Below are 20,738 nucleotides of genomic sequence, written 5' to 3'. Positions count from 1 at the left end.
GGTTTGGGCATATGAATTCATATCATACATTGCATTTACTGTTACATTGATGTTGTTTCTATTTTAGAGTAGAAATTGATATGTTAATAATTTTTCCTAAAAAGGATCTAATGGTGGTTTAAGATGTTTTCAAAGGTGTTAATATGAACGGGGTTACTTTCAAATATATAAATTTTTCTTCATTTATATATTATTCTTATGGTGTCTACCTTTTTGTGTAATCCAATAAGTTTTTCGAGTCTAACATATTATTTTTTAATGTGTTTGGATTAAAGGCGAAATAATTAACTAAGAACATATAGGATTAGTCTTGTAGAGACTAACAATACAATCTATGTTTGAAATAGTTGACCTTGTAATAATACTTTAGTCTGTAAGTTTACTAATGTTGGAATTTGCTTTGATTACAAGCAAAAAAGTGTGCAGCAAAAAAAAATGGAAGATGAGAATTGAAACAACTTTTCTCTTCATAAACTAATAAAAATTTCTGCATAACTACAATAAACCAATGTCCCTTTTTTATACTGATCTAAAAAGAGTCATACTAAAACACAAATAAAACACATAAAAATAAACTTTCCTAAAAAGATGAGACTTTTTTACTAAACCTATGGATCAAAACCAATTAACCAACAATCACCCTCTTAATTCGTTTGATCATACCACTCGTTCACAACAGTGTTGAATCACCGTTTTCCCGAACCATCCCGACTTTTCCCATACACCATACCTCTATCTCGGTCACGTCCAAAATCCTCCATACCCTTTTGATTGCTCACAACACACGTAACATGTAACATGGCATCCCGTTGGATATAGTCATTACCATTTAGGCTTTTCCCAGATTCACGACCTCTCCCCGACCACATCCAAAGTCATCCGATTTGAACTTTCACCGCCATAATGTTCATACCGTGTTGTTTATCCTTTCCCTTATTGTCCTGACAGCCATACCTTTGCTGATCAATCATATTCCGAGAGATTCTTCCATCGAACGCCCTCGGTTCAACCATCTCACATATGTCGTGTGCATCCATAATCAACTTGACTTCGGTTCCCCACACCGGATAATTCGTTGGAGTCAAAACCGTAACTTGATACGTCATCGAATCTCCTTCTTTAACCAACGACATCCTTTTCTCCTTTTGACAACCCTTACCTAATTAAACTTGTTCCGAGAGCACTTTTCCACAGAACAACAAGACAAGGTCACGACCATCTTTACCGTCTCCCGTCACCCGGAAGACGAACCGAATCAAAGTCACCCGCTTTGACTTCTTCATGTCCGTCTATTCCGCGCCTCCGGTTAGTCTCTCATAAGCCCGATTAAGAGAAATCGAGGGTGTTGTTGAGATGCTTCAACCCGTGCTCAAAAACAATCCACACCCCCTTAAACCGAACCCGATTCCCGTTACGTGTGCCCCGCAACGAAGGCCTACACTTTTCTTGAAACCGACTCTCAAACCGGCCGCCCTACGTCTTCACGGGCCCTAAGCTCTGATACCAAGTGTAAGTTTACTTATGTTGGAATTTGCTTTGATTACAAGCCAAAAAAATGTGCAGCAAGAAAAAAACAGAAGATGAGAATTGAAACAACTTTTCTCTCAATAAACTAATAAAAGTTTCTGCATAACTATGCATAACTACAGTAAACCAACATCTCATATTTATATTAATCTAAAAAGAGTTGGTACTCAAACACAAATAAAACACATAAAAATAAACTTTCCTAAAAAGATGAGACTTTCCTATTAAACCTATGGATAAAACCAATTAACCAACGTAGTCTCGTCGCTAGATATCTATTTGATGTTTTTAGATTAGTGTGATCTGAACTTTTATGATCTCAAACCAAATGTTTTAAATTACCATTTGAAATTAGCATATATAATGGGTGTTTCAATAACCATCAATTTTGCGTTGCTGATTCGAAACTTCAAAAATAGCCCACTTTTAAGGCATGTTTTAGACATTCTCTTATTTTAACGCCATAATAATTTTCGAAAATCTCTCTCAACCTAAATCTCTATTTTCCATTTACGAATTTCCTCTAAAACACTTTAGAAAAAATTGATAACATATTATGATGTATTAAAAAAATTGATAACATATTATGATGTTCCTAATAATATGAAAAACTTGATGGTGTATAAATTTAGTTCTGAAGTTTGTAAAAAACAATTTTGAAATGCCAAAAATGATTTCGAAAACCTCCTTTGCGAAATTTATGCTACATAAAAATAATAATAATAATATCTATTTGTTAAATATATTCTTTGACCATTTTCATTATTTTCTCAAATTATAAGCATGTCAAATATATTTATTATAAAACACATATGTTACATTTATACACCTTTAAAATAGAATTATAAAATTCACAAATTCTTATTAGATCTTTTTATGGCAAAACATGAAAGTACAAATCACTGTACATACGAAAATAACAATAGAACCAAAATACTTAAATAATGAAATTTAATTAGACATTATTGCTCAAACGTGAAAAGGTAATAATTACTTTAAATATTTATACGGAATTTAAAAAGAAAATAACAAATGTTTTATAAGGGGAAACATGACGACCATTACTTTCTATTAACAGTCCTCACTTTTTCAAAACGTTTCACTATACCTCCCTATCTCCCACTATTTACATATATCGTCCCACGTGAATTGAAGAGTTCCAAATTACACCCTTCACCCTCCAAAATTATTTCACCTTTCATATTCCATCAACCACCACCTCAATTTTGCTTGGCAACCAATCGCCACCACCACTCACCACGGAATCACGATCAGACTCCAACCGAACCACCACATCGCCGCCATGAGCCGCCACCGGTCTATTGAGCTGGCGGAAGGTTGGAACCAATACTTGCTCAGCCCATTCCTCTAGAGTTGTCCGCCCGAACCACAACCCACCCAAAATATTCTCAACCGCCGCCTCATCAACCTCAATCGACACCTTCCCATCAACCGTACTCGAAAACGCATTCTTCATGGTTTTCTCAATTTCCCGACTAATTCTTCCAAAATTAACCGGCCTAAACACAACCGCACCATCGCTAGGGCCCACAAGCTCATGAGGTACTGAAATCGCACCAAAATGTTGACCTTCATCTTCTTGATCCATGGTCAAATTGCTCGAATTGATCGAGCCATCGGCTCGATCATGATCTTCTTCATAGTCCACAGCTAAATTCAAATCAAGGGAAAGATCGAGCCCCGATTCTTTCCTTGGTTTCGTGGCTCGATCTTTCCCTGACAACCAATCGTTTCTCCGTTTGAACCGTTTCTCCCCGATCGCGAGCCGCAACTGCCAGTCGCGACTCGCAATCGACCTTAACCGCGGCTCATCGACAGGATTCTGGTCGATGTGCCCGGTTAACCAGTTCCCAGTGAGGACAAACACGACATTCCCGAGGCTAATCTCGCGCCCATGGGAATCCGCGAGCCGGCCTCTCTCCATGGCCCGTTTCATACTTCCACGAACTAACAAATCAGCTTCATCGATATCCGAAAGGACGATTACCGAAGACGGGTTTTTTCGAACCGCTTCCACGATCCGATCCAACACGGTTTTCCCACGAAAACCTGTATCCATTTTATCATCGCGGCGGGCCCCGAGCCCGATTGTGATCGGGTTCGAGCCGGAAATGTGGTCTGCCAAAACCGATGCCATTTTCATCTTTCCGACCCGGTCCGGACCCGCGAACAATAACCATACACAACCTCTTCTACCGGAATCCACTTTACATTGTGTGATGGTGGTTGCGATGGTGGAAGCCGCCTCCGGCTGCCACCATGCCGCCTTCATTAAACCCTTGAGAAGCTTCTTGAATGAATCCGTATCCGCTGAATTGGCGAATTTACCCTTGTGGAAATCTTGAATCTTGGGTTCTGGTTCAGACGAGATGCAACCTAAGAGGTCCTTAACGGTTAAATCTTCATTTTCTTTAACCGGAGTTTCTGAATCTTTTTTCGGTCCAAGAACCAATTCGGTTCGAACCGGGCTCCGTGGCGGCTCTAAACGTGGCTCGAGCTGTGGCTGGATTTGTCTTAGAAGCATGTTGGGTTTGTAGGACCCGGTCAAAGGTACAACCATTGGTACTATTCGATCTAATCTTGGAGATTGATTAAAGTTTGGATGAAGTCGCAAACATGTATCACTCCATTTCTTTTGTAATTCTTGATGTTTTAAAACCAGTTGTTGATCCTTGATCTGTAAAATCCGAAACAAAAAAAATAAAAAAAATAAAAAATAAGAAATTCGGTTCTATAATGATAAATTGATAAATTGATAAATTCAATTCAATAACATAATTACTTTTGAAAGTATTTCGATTCTGTTGTCGTGTGAAATCGGATTCTTTTTTTCTTTTTAAATTAATACTACAAAACTTTAGCACAGTTTTTTAAGTTTCTTTATTGTATGAAAACAATTGATTACCTGAGATTGATCTTTGGTTTTGGCATTTTGCATCCATTGAGGTAGATTGCTCTTATCTGATGAAGATTTTTCTGATTCCTGTTTTAATTTTGCTAGCTCTTGTTCATAATCGCTTGAACATGTGGGACAACAGGGTGGCTTTCGGCTTGGATCCAAATTCTCTGATAAACGTTTTTGCATCGATATTGGTGTGTTCATGATGGTTGATAGGTTCTTCAATTGATTTAAAGACTCCATTGAAGTACCCATAATCCCATTTATTCCCATTCTATAATAAATCGAAAAAAAATTATAAATATACCTTGAGAAATTGAATGAATTTGATGTCAAATTTTTATAATTTGGATTGAAAATTTTACCTCGGGAACATGCCAGGGAGAGGCGATCTTGATGTAATTGGAACTGCTTGTAAATCCCAATCGGTTTCCATGGAAGGATGATAAACTTGGCATCGTAGATAAGTCTCGCAGGTAGCTGTTCCGATCAACCACACTTTTCCGGCGACTGAACTGTATTTTGTGACTAATTTTGCCATCTCCGCCACCGCCTCACGGCCAACTGAAGAAACAATGGTGGCCGGTGGTTGCTCAACCAGCCATTTGAGGTCGGCTACGTCGATTATAATTGCTCTGCTATCGGAAACCCCGATTCTTTTATCAATTTGCTCGCCCAATTCCTTGATCTTCGTGGGCATTTGTGATTTATCCGACATGGATACAAGCTCTTTCTCGATTGAAAACACTTCAGCGTTCTTCAGTTCTTCTGTTAAAAATTCATTATTTTCTATTCGTCTCAAGATCTCTTTACGAATTGCTTCAGGCCCCAATTCACCAACTAGAATTGGATTCTTTTTCTTGGGTTTTGTCATTATCTCTATAACCCTTTTTACATCATCGTTCTTTTCTAGTCCTGATTGATTTAAACTTGGATTCCCCTGTTGTTGTTGCTGTAAACGTGGATTCAGATAAAGATTTCTTTGAGCTGATGTTTCGTCGTTCTTTTGCTGATTAACTTGCTGTAATCGTGGGTTTAAATAAAGATTCCTTGGAGAAGATAATGATGATGATAGAGTTGATTCATCGTTCTTTTGAAGATTCCCTTGTTGTAACCGTGGGTTCAAATACAAATTCCGGTTTATCGGTATTGAAACAGGGGCGGTTGCCGGCGACGGAGATGGCCGGAATCCGATCCCCAAATTTGACTGACTCCCGGAAACGTTATTACTTATCGACTGTTCGATTGTAGCTTTAACAGCCGGACTCGAAAAGCTTGCTTCACGCATGACCCGACTCACACTCGGGTCATCAAGTATCGATATAATTAGCTGTTCTAGCTCCACCTTCACCGCTAACAGCGGTTGTTGCTGTTGCTCCGGGCACCCACGTCGCTGATGGGCTTGCGCCCGTTTTAAAGCCGCCATGAGGGCGTTAGAAATCGGTGGCTCTGTGACGGCCGGAGATGACGAGGCGGTGGGGAGCCGTTCAAGCGCTACGCTGAAGCAAAGCTCAAGCGCTCGGCACTGGAGAGGGTGGGAGGAATTGGGATGAGACCGGATGCAAGCTTGCCGGAGAAACCCCGTCGGAGAGGCAAGAAGCGTGGAAGCGACATGGAGCGGCGTCGTTTGACCGTGATTCCGACGACCAGCTTCTGCTATTGAATGATTCAAGACGGTGGCCGCCTCCGGCGTTAGGGTTTGCTGGATAGTACTCAATCCTGCCCTCATAATTTACGTTATAGAATCAATCTGAGCTTCAGATTGAAAATTGAAACTGGGTTTTATACAAAATCACAAATCTAACAAAACCCAGAAACTAGAATCGTATAAGATGTAAAAGAAATCGAAAAAAAGTGTGATCAAAATTGAATAGGGCAACTTCCCCCAAATCTCAAATGGGAAAACTTGACAAAAAACCGCAAACCCTATAAAAATTCAACACAAAGAAAGAAAGATGAAATTCAGACAAAACAAAACAAGACCTAGCCTCATAATTTTCTTTTTTCTCTCACTATGTAGACTCGGGAAGAAGATGATAAAGAAGCCTCTCTTTTTCTCTCTCTATATGTATATGTGCGTATGTATGTATGTATAGGTATGAGTATAAACTGAAAATAAAAACAAAAAAAGCTTTTTAGAAATTATTTATTAATAAGTGGGTAAGGTTATAGTTAGAGAAAGACGGTAAATTTGAGTTTATTTTCTGTTTTAGCAGATGGAAAAAGGATGATGATGATGGAAGTGTTTGTTTGTATTCTAGAGAGAGAGAAAAAGAAGGAATTGATCAAGGATTTCTGGAAAGTAATAAATGCTCGACACTCTACACTCTATAGCTTTATTTTAGTTTTTTATTATTTGTAAACAAATAAATAGTATATCTTATTTTAAAGATAATGAAGTCACAAGCTCCCTTTTGTACCTATTCTCTCTGTATATATGTGAATCTTTAAAATTGGAATAAAACATAAATGAATCATCTTTCCAACTACTATATTTTCAATTCTATTAAAGCATTTCTTTTGAAATAAAAATATAAGTTAAATATATTACAATCAACGATTCTAATAACTTATTAACTATAAGAGCATGTTCGAATATAAATATATATTACAAGTGCGTCAATTTTTTATTTAATTAATTTCTGAGAAATTGAGTAATTAACTAATATAAATTTCTATTTCGACACAAATATTTTATTTTTATTTTTGTAAAATGATTAATTTGTCCGGAATATATGATTCCGGAGTAGACTCGGACGAGTAGCCATCCAAAATGCCATTCCGAAGTTCCGATTTTCTTTTTATGATTTTTTATTTATGTTTTTAAGTGTTTATGTTTTAATTCTAATTTCAATTAATGGGTTGTTGTTTCTTTATATATTTTATGTGTTTTATTATGTTTTTTTTTTTTTTTTTACATTTCCAACTTTATATGATTATAAGTTAACCGACCTCGTTTTTTTCACATGAATCAAAAAATATACTGTCAACACAAACAATTATAAAATTTCAAATTTGTTCATATAATAATAAAACCTTCAAATGAACACATATTTTTGACATGTACCTCATGCAATTTTTTTAATCATCTTCGATATGAGTAGCACGGGTCTTGGTGCAATTCTCTATTGTAACGTCTTCAACTTAGAGCTGGAATATTTCATCTGTTTTTGGTAAAAAAAATATTTTATTTAAGTTATTTAAATTTAAATAAATAATTAAAAGTTCAAAATTTAATTAAAATGTTAATTTGGGCTAAATAGAAGTTTATAGAAAATTTATCTTATTGGCACCATAGTTATCTATATACTTCTTAGAGAGCAATTTTTATAATTTAGTATGACATTTATAGTAATTTCCATCTATTAAGATATGGTTTTCTAGCAAAAATCAAAATTTATTTTAATTGGATGTCATTTTGTTGACTTTTTTATTTCATTTATGGCTGCAACAAATTTGTAACATGGATAACGGGATATATGTAATTTTTCATTTTAAGAATAGAGGTTTTGTAACATCCCGGAATTCAGATATAACTCCTTGATCCTTTTCTTTCCTCAAGTTGTCAAAGTTGGTCCTTGAAAAGAATGTTTGGCCTTTGAGTACGTTGGGCGTAGGGGAAAGTACGTTGCGCGTACTCATGAGCGTATTCTTGGCGCGGAGACTACCCAATACGCTGGGCGTACCTTGGTGTACGTTGGGTGTACTAGGCTCAGATTGAAACCCTAAGTGTGGGGGTGAGCCCTATATAAGGAACATTATAGCCTCACTTTTAGCCACAATTTCCAGAGAGCAAAACCCTAAGTGTGCCCTAACCCTCGTTCAAGAGCTTGTGTGAGTGTGGCTGAGCTTGAAAGTATTCTTGTGTGCTTATGAAGAGAAGGAGGTGCCATTGAAGGAGCTAGAGTTGGAAGGCAAACTTTGGATCTGAACTCCCTGAGGTTGGAGCATCATTTGGAGGTAAAAAGCTTGGAGCTTTCTCAATCTTTTTGCTTTGTGCATTATGGACCATTTCTAGGGTTTTTGTCCCAAAGGTGGAGACTTTATGAGTAAAGAAGCTCCATAGACCTTGATCTGTCTATATTCAGTGTATAAGGTGCTATAAATCCATAAAAATCCAATCTTGGACGTTAGGAGTGAGCCATGCATGAGATATGAGTTCTTTAGTGAAGGGAGTGGTGTGTTTTGGATGATGATGACCATTACAGCCATGCAAAGGCGTAAAGTCTTCGACTTTATGGATTAGGAGGCTGTAAGGGGTCCAGATCTGTATTTTGAGCCAAGGTCTTAACTGATTAAGACCATAAGTGAGATGATAGTGAAACTGGGACGTACGCTAAGCGTAAATCCCAGTACGCGGGGCGTAGGGTTCAAGCAGCCCGATATCAGCGTAGCAGTCGAGTACGCCCAGCGTAGGAGTCTGGTACACGCCGCGTACTCCTTAGAGTTGACTTTTGTTGACTTTTAGGGTTTAGTCAACGAATGGACTTTTGGACCATAGGAGGGGTAGAATGGTCTTTTACCCTTCTGAGAGAGCATAGGAAGGGATTAGTCTAGCCTTTGAGAGCCTTTATTGAGTAGAGATATTTTCTGTATGTGATTAGGCGGAGGCTAGATCAGTGTTTCGAGTTCGAGATCATTCGAGTTACCCGAGGTGAGTCTTCTCACCATACCTTACCTAGAGTGGTAATTATGTGTGACCGGAAGGTCTTATGTGCTATGACGAGTATGTGCTATATGTTTCTATGTGATATGTATATGTTTCTATGTGATATGTATATGTTATGTATGTTATGAGTGGCATGGTATGGACCGGAAGGTCAACATGGTATGGACCGGAAGGTCGACGGACTAGGACCGGAAGGTCTACTCAAAGGGGTGGGACCGGAAGGCCCACATTGACCGGAAGGTCTCGTAGAGCTATAGCCTCGAGTGGCTAGTTGTATGTACGTGGTATTTTGGGGAACTCACTAAGCTTCGTGCTTACCGTGTTATGTGTTATGTGTTTCAGGTTCTTATCAGGATTGCAGGAAGGCGGCGGCTCGATTGTACACACAAGAGAAAAGAGTCATGAATGAGGATCCTGGATTTTGATAATTACTTTTGAAAACTATTTTTAAATATGTTATGACATCAACACTTGAGATTTGAGAATTATTATATGTGATTATGAATTTTAAAAATTAAAAATGTTGTTTGAAAATTTATGTCGTTACAAGTTGGTATCAGAGCCTTGGTTTGAGGGATTCGGATGCACCTTCGGGCAAATCTGGACTCAAACCGAGGATTTGAGAAAAGTTTTCAAAAGGAACGATTTTTCTAAAAATGAGTAAGAGAATTTTAAGAGAAGAGGAAACGAGCAATGCGTACAATCAGCCAGCGCCCGAATGGTGATTTCCCAAAATACCCTTACTGATGTATTATAAGTTGTTGTGAGATGTGTTATGCATACTAGAGAGTAGGCTAGGTATTTCATATTTTAGGACTAGAGTGGCCTGATTTGTGATGTCTTAGCCTAGGAGTTGCTGTTATCTGTGATGTGCTTTCGAGTATGTGTTGAGTAAGAGTATCCAGCAGGAATCCTTTAGAGAGGGATTTAAGTAGAGGAGTAATCTAGGAGAGATACCTAGATGAGCATTTATGGAACCTACTGAGAGAGTAGTTAGCTACCCGCGAGGGGTAGAGTTGCTGAGTTCGGTGATATCTTTTAAGTATGAGTAGAGCAAGTGGAGTTATCACCTAGAGTGGGTTTTGCGTGTTTATTCGATGCCCGAATGCTGCTTGCTTCGTGCTTTGTGGAACTCCCGATGATGGGAGTCAGCTACCAAGTGAATGTGACGATATTCAGGAGGTAGATGACTGGCACCATAAGGAGTTTCTCAGCAGCTGATGGCGGAGAAGTGTGAGAACCTAGGAAGAGCCTAGGAAGTGACCCTAGTCAGATGAGTACGCTGACAGAGTAGAGCATTTCGCTGAGAAGCGAGCACGAGTGTCGGGATTGGTGATTGCGAAGGTTGAACAGCTACTTAGGGACTCTGGGATGGTCCGTGTAGAGAGTATGGGTAGATGTGGCAGGTAGTATGGGCCCGTACTACTGAAAGCAGAGGACCCATACTCGATGCAGGGAGTATTCCGGAGGATCTAAGTAGCAGATCGAGAGGTGATGTCATGGTTCGAGTGCCATGATTTGTAGCAAATCGAGAGGTGATGTCATGGTTCGAGTACCATGATTTGTAGCAGATCGAGAGGTGATGTCATGGTTCGAGTACCATGATTTGTAGCAGATCGAGAGGTGATGTCATGGTTCGGGTACCATGAATTGTAGCAGATCGAGAGGTGGTCACATGTTTTGAGTACCAAGACACGTGGCGGTTAGTGCTTCTGGTTTTACTAGTTATTCTGTGGTGATTGTCTAGACTGAGGTCAGATATGAAAGAGTATGGGGCCAGAGGGCCATGATGAACAAGTTTTAGTGGAGCATCCCTTGAAAGGGAAATCTAGTTATCTCCGAGGGATTGTTAGTGAGATGCCAGTTGGAGTCGCAAGACTCAGGGATGAGTAGGGATGGTGCGTTATGGGAAGAATACGGTCTGGACTGAGCGACCGGCCGATAGTGGAGAGGTCATTTTCTGTGACCTGAGCAGTGCTATTTATGTTCCTGTGGGAAGCAGGAGAGGTATTGAGATTTTCGGTTTCCGAGGTTGGAAGTAAGCCATGTGGGGTAGCATTGATGGCAATCTTCCACCAGAGATTTGGGCAATATGTCCGTCGCGAGGTAATGATATAGCATGAGCAGGTTGACAGTAGGGACTGAGATGGTCAAGGACCAGGATGCACCCTATTAGAGTATCTTAGGGCATGTGTTAGCTGGAGTGACGGACAGTAAAGAGGATATTGGGGCGGTGGCCCTTATTGTCTATAATGAGTATCGAGTGTAGTAATGAGGTCTCCGCTCTTAATACAATCCACGTGATGGAACATTGGTTGAGGAGTTGAGGATGAGGAGTATGTTAGTTCATTATTTTCATACTGAGAGTCAGTGTTACTACTGGACAGTTGAGATGTCTGGTAGTGGGATGGTACGAGATTCTGAATGACTAGAGGTAGTCATGATGAGAAGTTTCTGAGGATTTCATCTGATATTCGGGGTATTTAGAATTGCTTGATATCCATCGGGGAGATCATCGAGCCTTGCGTATCACCTTCCGAGAGTAGGTGCGATGTTACTGGTAAAAACAGTCTGTGGGATAGATTGTTCGTGAACCAATTGGTGATAGTTCGAACCATGAGTGGGGGAGAACCGGGTACTTTTTGAGGAGACCAGAGATTTGTTCAAGAGCGGTTAGAGAAATGGATATAGAGACCTGCAGTATGGATTCCTGAGACCAGGGTTATTGGTGGTCAAGGCGAGGTGCAGAGCGAGACAGTGCATGTGGTACGTGTTTGAGAAAGGATGAGTGTCTCCACGGCAAGTGGCCGTTGGTCGGAGATCTTGTGGTGGTTAGGAATCCTTCAAGGTTATAATGGTGAATTCGACGTGGTTGGCTTGTAGGGTTAGTTCAGCGGTTGAGAAATTCTGGTTCTAGGTATGGGCTATTATATGAAGTGTGGGAAGGGAATAAGTTGATTGGGCAACCAACTTCAGGGTCATCTTCGTGTTCTGAGTCGTCGGTGATTTCTCCGTGTTTCAACTTGTGAGATGGAGTATTCCGGGGTTACAAGTGGCACGAGAGAAAGATCGGTTGCGAGTTTTCGAGGAAGCAATGCAGTATCTGGGTATGATGCCATGAGTATGAGATCAGTGGTAGAGTCAAAGCACTGTGAGGTGTTGTGATGGTGTACCGGGGCATCTGAGCTTAATGTCCTAAATCTCGGCTTATGTTGAGTTTTGAGTTTGAGATGGCCAGTGGTGTATCAAGTATCTACAGTTCCAGTGGGGGCCCTATGGCTAATTGACATCAAGCGAGATTATTCGAGAATGTGGATTGCAGCAGGGAAAGGTGTTTTGTTATGGAGGATGTCGTAAGAGATAGCAATTCATAATTTGGGTAAGTGTGTACATGTATCTATGGTTGGTCCTCAGGGCATGAGTTAATGATCGCACTGTGGCGTCGACCTGAGGATGAGATTGTGAAGATGTAAGAGCAAGTGCGGTAAGACTGCTGGGAGCTGCAGTCTAAATAAGTCAGTGCAAAAGGTTGTGGTGATGCTACGGGGTGCCGTAGTACTTACTATTCAGTGAGACGTTGTGGTGATGCTACGTGGAGCTATAGTACTCACTATTCTGTGAGAGGTTGTGGTGATGCTACGGGGAGCCGTAGTACTCACTATTCAGTGAGAGGTTGTGGTGATGCTACGGGGAGCCATAGTACTCACTATTCAGTGAGAGGTTGTGGTGATGCTACGGGGAACCGTAGTACTCACTATTCAGTGAGAGGTTGTGGTGGTGCTACGGGGAGTTGTAGTACTCACTATTCAGTGAAAGGTTGTTGTAATGCTACGGGGAGCCGTAGTACTCACTAGTCAGAGCATGACGCAGAAGGGTTTTAGGCTTGGGTAGCCCTAATGATTGAGTCTTGGGAGCCTGGTGGTTGGACCAGGGGTGAGGCCGAGGTCTCCAAATTTTTTCAGGAATCGCTATATTCTGAGTTGAGTCGTGGTTATCGCAACCAAAGGGAGTTGGAGAAGTGGTGTACGCGTGGGTTGCGTGTGACAACCATCAAATTTCGGTCAAGTCAAAGTCAAACAAAGTCAACTAGTCAAACCAGTCAACTCCATTAACCCTTGTATGATAGGGTTTACGTTATGTAATCACTGTACAATTCGCTATTTTAATGAGAAAACATCATTTGGAAAGTTCATGTGTTTGATTTTCCTTAGCCTTAACAGTGCTAAACAATGAACCAAAGCGATAAAACACTATTGCACAATCATTGGGATTGTGTAGGACACTAAATCATGGCTTAACGGGGTCTATGGACCTAGCGTTGCGAAGCCGGACACTCAAAAAGATCACAAACGAAACCACTCGCAATCTCATTCAAACCCTACTCAAGATTACTTGACGCTAATAGGATCGAAACTCATACACTACGATATAAATTGACGTTAATAGCAACATAGTATAGTACAACGTTATAACTATAATCAAATTAAATTATGATACCATATTAAAATCAAATCAAAGTATAATGCTCTAATTAAATTTAAAAGAATCAAACTTGAATGCTATAATTAAACTTCAAATCAAAGTAGATTGTTATAATCAAATAATAACTCATCTTTTATAAAACTCCATTTTTATAAACTTTACATTAAATTTTATAAAACTCTATTTTTATAAACTTTACATTAAATTTTATAAAACTCTATTTTTATAAACTTTACATTAAATTTTATAAAACTCTTATATTAATTATGTAAAAGATGCTTGTGTTAGTGGGAAATTATGAAGACCACCAAAAGCAAAAAGATTATTCCCATGGTCTCCCACTCACACCTCCCATCCACTTTCCTTTCCTTTTTCTCCCAACACATTATTCTCTTCACCACTTAAACATTCTCTATTCTTTCTCTCACTCTCAATCTCGAAATTTCCTCCAAGAATACTCATATTCCATCCAAGAGCAATCTATTATACTCAAATCTTCATCCCTCTTGAAGCATTCATCAAGGTATGTTGTTAAAAGTTTCATATTCATACAAGAAACAAATTAAATCCACCAAAATATCTAATACTCATTTTATGCATAAACCTGATTTTTCTCAGAATCCCATCAATAAAATAAGAAGTTCTGGAAATTTTCAGAAAATAATTTATTTTTATTGAATTACTATAATTATTGCAATAAAGTAGGACAATAATTCACATAAAATACTTTTTGCATTCAATAAATCCTGAGAAAATTCTGGGATGACCTGTATACTGATTAAACATGATATATGAAGTTTCATGCATTTATATTACTTTTTTACTATTATTTATGATTTTATTGATTAATTAATAATGAAATATATAAAAAATACTTCCCATAGTCACAAATATCTGAAACTTATACATTGAGCTCTACATCATGTTATAAAACTATGGTTAATTTTACAGATTTTTTGAGAATCATTTACTATTTTTCCCAAATTTTGTGTTGTTTAAACATTAAAATATTAAATAAATACTAAAACAGTTCAGAAAAATATACAAATTTTACAGTAATTCATATTGTATGAAATAATGATTTCCTAATAATTTCATAATTTTTCAATACTGTTTATTATTTAAAACTATTTTCCTAAGTATTTAAGCATGTAAAAATGCATTTTAATGATTATTTCATATAAATAATTGTTAAAATCTGTAAATAATTATAATTGGGCAAGTTATTATTTTAATAAGAAATTATTAAAATCTGGCCTAAATTGAAAATATAAATTAATTATGCAAAGTAAGTAATTCAATTTAAAATTCATTTAACAAATAAATACCTTAATATTATAATCAAAATGAATTATTGTTAATTCATCTAATATAAGAATATGTGTCTAATTATTTGTATTAATACTCCATTCTCGTTTAGCAGTTCCTAAACCAAAACTATTAATTATATTAGGTTCTACGCCATTTTGACCCGAATCGTCTATCGTACGACACACGCATTTCGTTTTGGGACTAATGTGAGTAATCTACCCCATATTTTATAATTTTCAATACTTTTGGGGTGTATCATGTGGTTCTAATATGTTCCAACTTCATTTTATTTTTTTTATCACAATTGAGACATTGTTGGGACATTTATACGTGAGTCATTAATTGTATAACTATTGTTTGTTTACGCTACATGTACTTGTAGTGCATTACCATTTTTTAGTCTAATCTCCATGACTATGCCCGTATTCTTGAGGTACGTTATGGACAATAATAGCGCTATTGGGTTGACCACCCCGCCTTGGGACGCTAAGGTGATTGATCGCACGTGGTTGAGTGTGTATGATGATTAGATGCTCCATCCTATATATATATATATATATATATATATATATATATATATATATATATATATATATATATATATATATAGGGTGAGGACTTATTGTTGTTGTTATCATTTGTTAATCAATTTTTGATTTATAAACCGTTATCTCAAATACAATTGTTTGCCGACTTCAAAAGAAAACAAATTTCAAATTATAAATGTTTCCACTTCACAATTTTCTCTTCTAAAATTAGATTACTCACCAACTCTCGTAGTTGACCTGTTTTTACCCATGATGCAGATTTGAAGAATGAAGTTGATGAAAAATAGGTTGTGCCTTAGAAATCCACAAGACTATTTAAATTTGATGTAATAAATGTTGTTCGTATTTGGATTTGTATTTATATGTTGTGGATCTTGTTTGCATACTTAGTACTTAATTGAATCTAATCATATTATAACATAGTTGTCATGAGACTTTGAACAATATATAACGCCTTGATCGATTCCAACAAGGATCGGGGTGTGACAGATTGGTATAAGAGCCCTTGACTATAGGGAATTAGGTTAATTGCCTTGACCTAGTCTATAGCCTCTAGGGTCCTCTCGTATGCTAGTTTATAAAATGCACACACAACTGCATGCAATTCACACTTAGAAAATCCTAGGAATACCTTTATGTGTTAATTGCTCCCTTAAGTGCATACGTATTACTCCTGACACTTATATGTGTACATACACTGGTGAATATTCTCCTCTTTCTCTAAAAATCACACACATATTCAAGTGGTTTTAAAAAAATGTATATACATATATATTCCTTAAAGCTCATAGGAAATTCAAAGTCATCCACTCTAGTCGGGTAGGATCATAGTAATTGACGCGTAGTAACTGGAAGGGGGAGGTGCCGGTAGCCCGAAAGTCCTGACTAGGTAAGCATTCGTATACATCCCAATCAACCGAGGGACCAGTTTGCTTATCTGGGGACCAAAGGCGAGAGTTCCCAAACCTATAGGCCAAAGCGCGTCATTCACATTACTTTTGAGCCATCAAAATACCCGACCTTATCAAACGTATCCGAAAGGATACACTCCAAAATGGCCAACTCATTGGACTATTAAGTTCCCTAATGGGCCTAGAAGTGGGAAAGAAATGTGAAAACTTAGTTTTGTGGGGGCCCACGCAAGTGCTACATGTTTCACGTTTAGTAACCATGGAAAGCCCAAAAGGTGCCCAACACTCCTAACAATGGCCCAACAAGTGTTTTAGAATTATTTTACCCAACAATGTCTAAAAAAAACTTTATTTCCATAATCAATTTACAAATAACTCACAAGTCCATATGCGTGTTTCTCATAGTTGACATGTTCCTTGTTTGGTTGTGGACTTAGGGTAGACTCATTATGATCAACAGTCTAATAAAATTTTAATTATACATAACTGGGGGCATGTCGAGTGAATCTTAGGAGTGGATCAGACATGGAACAAATCACAAGATTATAATCAAGTTATTCCTACTAAATTCATAAGTCTATTTATATAGACCTCTGGTATAGAGTCGTCAGCGTAGTCGTGTCGGCAATCTAGAATATAGCTAAATACATAATACAAACTATAATACCCAAATTATACAAAATTTTCTGCATTAAAAATCAATAGACAAACACAATGAAACTAAAAAGGGTATCAATCTATCAAGAGAAAAACACATACAATGTAGATTAAAATCCACTAATTATAACAAAATGGCTAAAAGAAAAGGTAAGGACTAAGGATTGTTAAGTCCTCTCTTCTTATAAATAGCTTTGAAGCAAGCTTGCCTAAGCTTCTTTGTTCTTTCTGTCAATTCCATACCTGGCAATTTCTCCATCATCTTCTTGTGCCCTGCTAACGTCTCTACCGCCTCCTTTAATCCCAACTCCTAGTTTTTCTAGGTAGATGCAATATATTTTTCGTGTGAGTTCATAAAATTGACAATGAGTTAAGTTTATGTAAATATAAATCAGAAATCGTAGTAAAACAATTGATTCGATGTGGCATATGCCTAGGGCCTATGTTTTTGTTATAAAGAAACTAATAATTAAAATTTTAGAAAATACCAAAACTACTTTGGTTACCAAGTGCATGCATACATGCATGAATAATGTATAGAAGGTTATTATCGTAGTTTACCTTGGCATTTTGAATGAGGGATTGAAGGCTCTTAAGTTTTCTATGAGGCCATCTGTTTATGTTTAGCTCTCTGCATCTTTTCTTCAACAATGTTAACCCTATCCCTAGTTCCTTTGCTGCCATGATTATCGGCATCTCAAAGTACTTCGCTATCTCTTCAAACTCCAATGGTCTCAATCTCTTTGCCACCTTCCGGCCACCGTGATCAGTGGTGGCAGCACTAGAACTACATGTAGCCTCACCACCGGATTTACAGTCTTCACTGAAACTAACCAATGGTAAATTACCATCCTCCCAACAATCCCATAAGCTTATATCTTCAAGGGGATCCAAATCGTGAAACTCATTTCTAGAAATGATGTTTTGATCTTTGTTAAGTACTGTGGAAACGTTCTGATCGAGCACTTCATGCAATTTTTCCGACAACTCGTAATCATGATGGTCGAGCCTGTCACCACTGCAAAAATCCAAAAACTCAAGATAATCAAATCCAACACGATGGAAGACTCTTTTTGATCACTACAAATCCAAACCATGTTTTGATCAATATAGACAAAATCACTTTTTGTGCGAAAGATGGGGTAATGAGTGACGTTTATATATACCTGAAAAGATCTTGATGATCAAAGTACGGAAACCAATCGAGGTCATATATGGGGTTTTGATGATCTGCAGGTGGATCCATTTGTGAGGGAGAAGTTAAAAGTTGCGGTAAGAATGTGATGATTTATATAAGTGAAGTGGGAGAAGTAATTAATAACAAATAAAGAGGAAATGAATATATATGGTCTTTGAGCTGTAACCTTCTTCTTCAATTCACACACATATACGTATATGTTGCCGCAAATTATGACTTATGTGCCTCATGCATTTAATACAACACATGCCTACTGCATATTCTTGACTTTGAAGCTACGTACCAGTTTCAAATTTCCCCAGTAGCACGCTTTTCATTAGAAAGTACTCCAAGTCTTCACACATGAACCAGTTAGAAAGTACTCCAAGTCGTCACACATGAACCAATTAGAAAGTACTCCAAGTCTTCACACATGCAAATTATGACTTGTGTGTTGCTATAGGTAACTAATAAAATTTATTTTTTAACCCCTTAAATATCAGTACAAGCTTCTAACCTCGACGTTTAAATTCAAAATTTCTTTTTATTACTAAAACTAGCATCGATTCAAGTATATAAACCATGAATCTTGAGAACACGGCAAAACCCAAATAAGTCTTATCATCTATGTAAAAAAAACTCAGGGTTTTTACTAGTAAATCTATCAGTGGCAGAGCTTGAACAATTAACTTGGCGGGGGGGGGGGGGGGGCGAAAATATTATAAACTGAAATTAAAATTAAAAAAAAAACAGATTGTTTTCTACAAATAAACACCAAAAACACCTAGAAAAAGAATTACAACTCAGCCCGACAGCCTTTAATGTCTTTAAAAACAGATTATGAATGATATATTAGTAAGCAGACAACAATTTCTCTTTCAATGTTTTCATCTTTCCCATGATTATATCTAGAAAAATCAAAATGAAGGAACAATTGATCCAATCAAAACAAAATCAAATTCAAAATTAGAACAATAACCAATAACTCATTTAACAATAACCAAATCAATCTTTGTTGTCACTTTTCAGTTTTGTTTGAAGCTGACAAGCTGTTAAGCATAACCAAATCAATAACCAAATCTATAAGTTCATAACTTATAAATCAAATTGGCAAATCGCCAAATCGCAAATGACAACCAAATTAAAAGGAAACTCAGTAAGACAGTAGTAACGCATAAATAGGCAACAAATTGATAGAAAACAGCAGCAGCAGTGCAATACGCCAACACCAACAATCAACAATCTTACAATCAGAAAAGAAAGAACATCTGAACAGGATTTGGGTCTCGGGATTACATACCTGATTTCTGTGAAGTGAGAATGGGGACTTGGGCACTTGGCGATGGCGATTGGCGAGAGTGAGACCATGCGACTGACTTGGCGAGACAGCAACAAACGAACAGCAGGCGAGATAGGCAGCGAATTGGGAAAATGGGGATGAATCGATTTTGATTTCTTGATACCGCTTGGTCGCTTGGAGAATTGGGAGTATTGGACCATTCTGATTAGGAATCGGGAGGGGCCAAAGCCCAAGTTTGAAGATAGCAGTCTTATAACTATTTTATTTTGAACTACAATTCCTACTTCTAGCCCAATAATACTACGCCCCTGGAATCTATGAGGGCTAGTGTAAACATTATGGTCATATATCATTAAGATTCTATGGACTTAGAATGTGTGATTCCGCCTCATTCCCTGTTCCTTATTTGGTTGTGGGCTTAAGGCGGGGTCACCCATCCAAAATGCCCTTGCAATCTTAATGATATACGACTAGTTTACGTCAATCGACTATAAAAGAACTTGTAGGACTTATAATGCAAATTTCGTCAAAATTTGTTGAAACATTCGTAATGATGGAACTCGCTAACTACGTTATAAAATATTCATAGTGGTAATACCAAGGATAAAACAGGGAGTATAAAAGCACACATAGAATACTCTATCATCCCAAAACAATAAACTCCTTTTAAATTGACTCAGTTCAAGTTACAATAAGAAATTTCCAAGGTCATCATGTGACATCAGGAGGGTTGTTCCTCACCATAATCAATTTCTTGTACTACGAAAAGTTTTCCACATCTTTTTCCAAACTCTTGAAGTCCCAATCAAAATGCAAATTTCGGGACGAAATTCCCTCTAACGGGGGGATGATGTGACAACCATCAAATTTCGGTCAAGTCAAAGTCAAACAAAGTCAACTAGTCAAACCGGTCAACTCCATTAACCCTTGTATGATAGGGTTTACGTTATGTAATCACTGTACAATTCGCTATTTTAATGAGAAAACATAATTTGGAAAGTTCATGTGTTTGATTTTCCTTAGCCTTAACAGTGCTAAACAATGAACCAAAGCGATAAAACACTATTGCACAATCATCGGGATTGTGTAGGACACTAAATCATGGCTTAACGGGGTCTATGGACCTTGCGTTGCGAAGCCGGACACTCAAAAAGATCACAAACGAAACCTCTCGCAATCTCATTCAAACCCTACTCAAGATTACTTGACGCTAATAGGATCGAAACTCATACACTA

The 20,738-nt window shown here is 37.7% G+C and overlaps 1 protein-coding gene across 1 annotated transcript; it reads right to left on the bottom strand.

Annotated features, from left to right (window-relative positions):
* Positions 1-2,503: 2,503 nt before the first annotated feature.
* Positions 2,504-6,680, bottom strand: LOC145113535 (Double Clp-N motif-containing P-loop nucleoside triphosphate hydrolases superfamily protein). The gene is made up of 3 exons (XM_079049605.1): positions 4,813-6,680; positions 4,454-4,721; positions 2,504-4,225 (listed from the first exon to the last, which is right to left on the bottom strand). Exons 1-3 carry the CDS (start codon positions 6,174-6,176, stop codon positions 2,726-2,728), a joined length of 3,132 nt encoding a protein of 1,043 aa, XP_078905731.1. The 5' UTR covers positions 6,177-6,680; the 3' UTR covers positions 2,504-2,725.
* Between the last annotated feature and the right edge of the window lie 14,058 nt (positions 6,681-20,738).

This window comes from Lactuca virosa, chromosome 5 (assembly GCF_052849685.1).
Source record: "Lactuca virosa cultivar CGN04683 chromosome 5, Lactuca_virosa_CGN04683_v6, whole genome shotgun sequence".
Taxonomy (NCBI): Eukaryota; Viridiplantae; Streptophyta; class Magnoliopsida; order Asterales; family Asteraceae; genus Lactuca; species Lactuca virosa.
The sequence above is the reverse complement of the archived record's forward strand: the minus strand, read 5'-3'. Positions and strand labels throughout refer to the sequence as shown.

Coding starts and splice junctions, on each gene's coding strand:
- LOC145113535 (XM_079049605.1), bottom strand. CDS start 6,176: ATGAGGGCAGGATTGAGTACTATCCAGCAAACCCTAACGCCGGAGGCG. Junction 4,722..4,812: donor CTCCCTGGCATGTTCCCGAG/GTAAAATTTTCA, acceptor GATTTATTATAG/AATGGGAATAAATGGGATTA. Junction 4,226..4,453: donor AAACCAAAGATCAATCTCAG/GTAATCAATTGT, acceptor CGGATTTTACAG/ATCAAGGATCAACAACTGGT.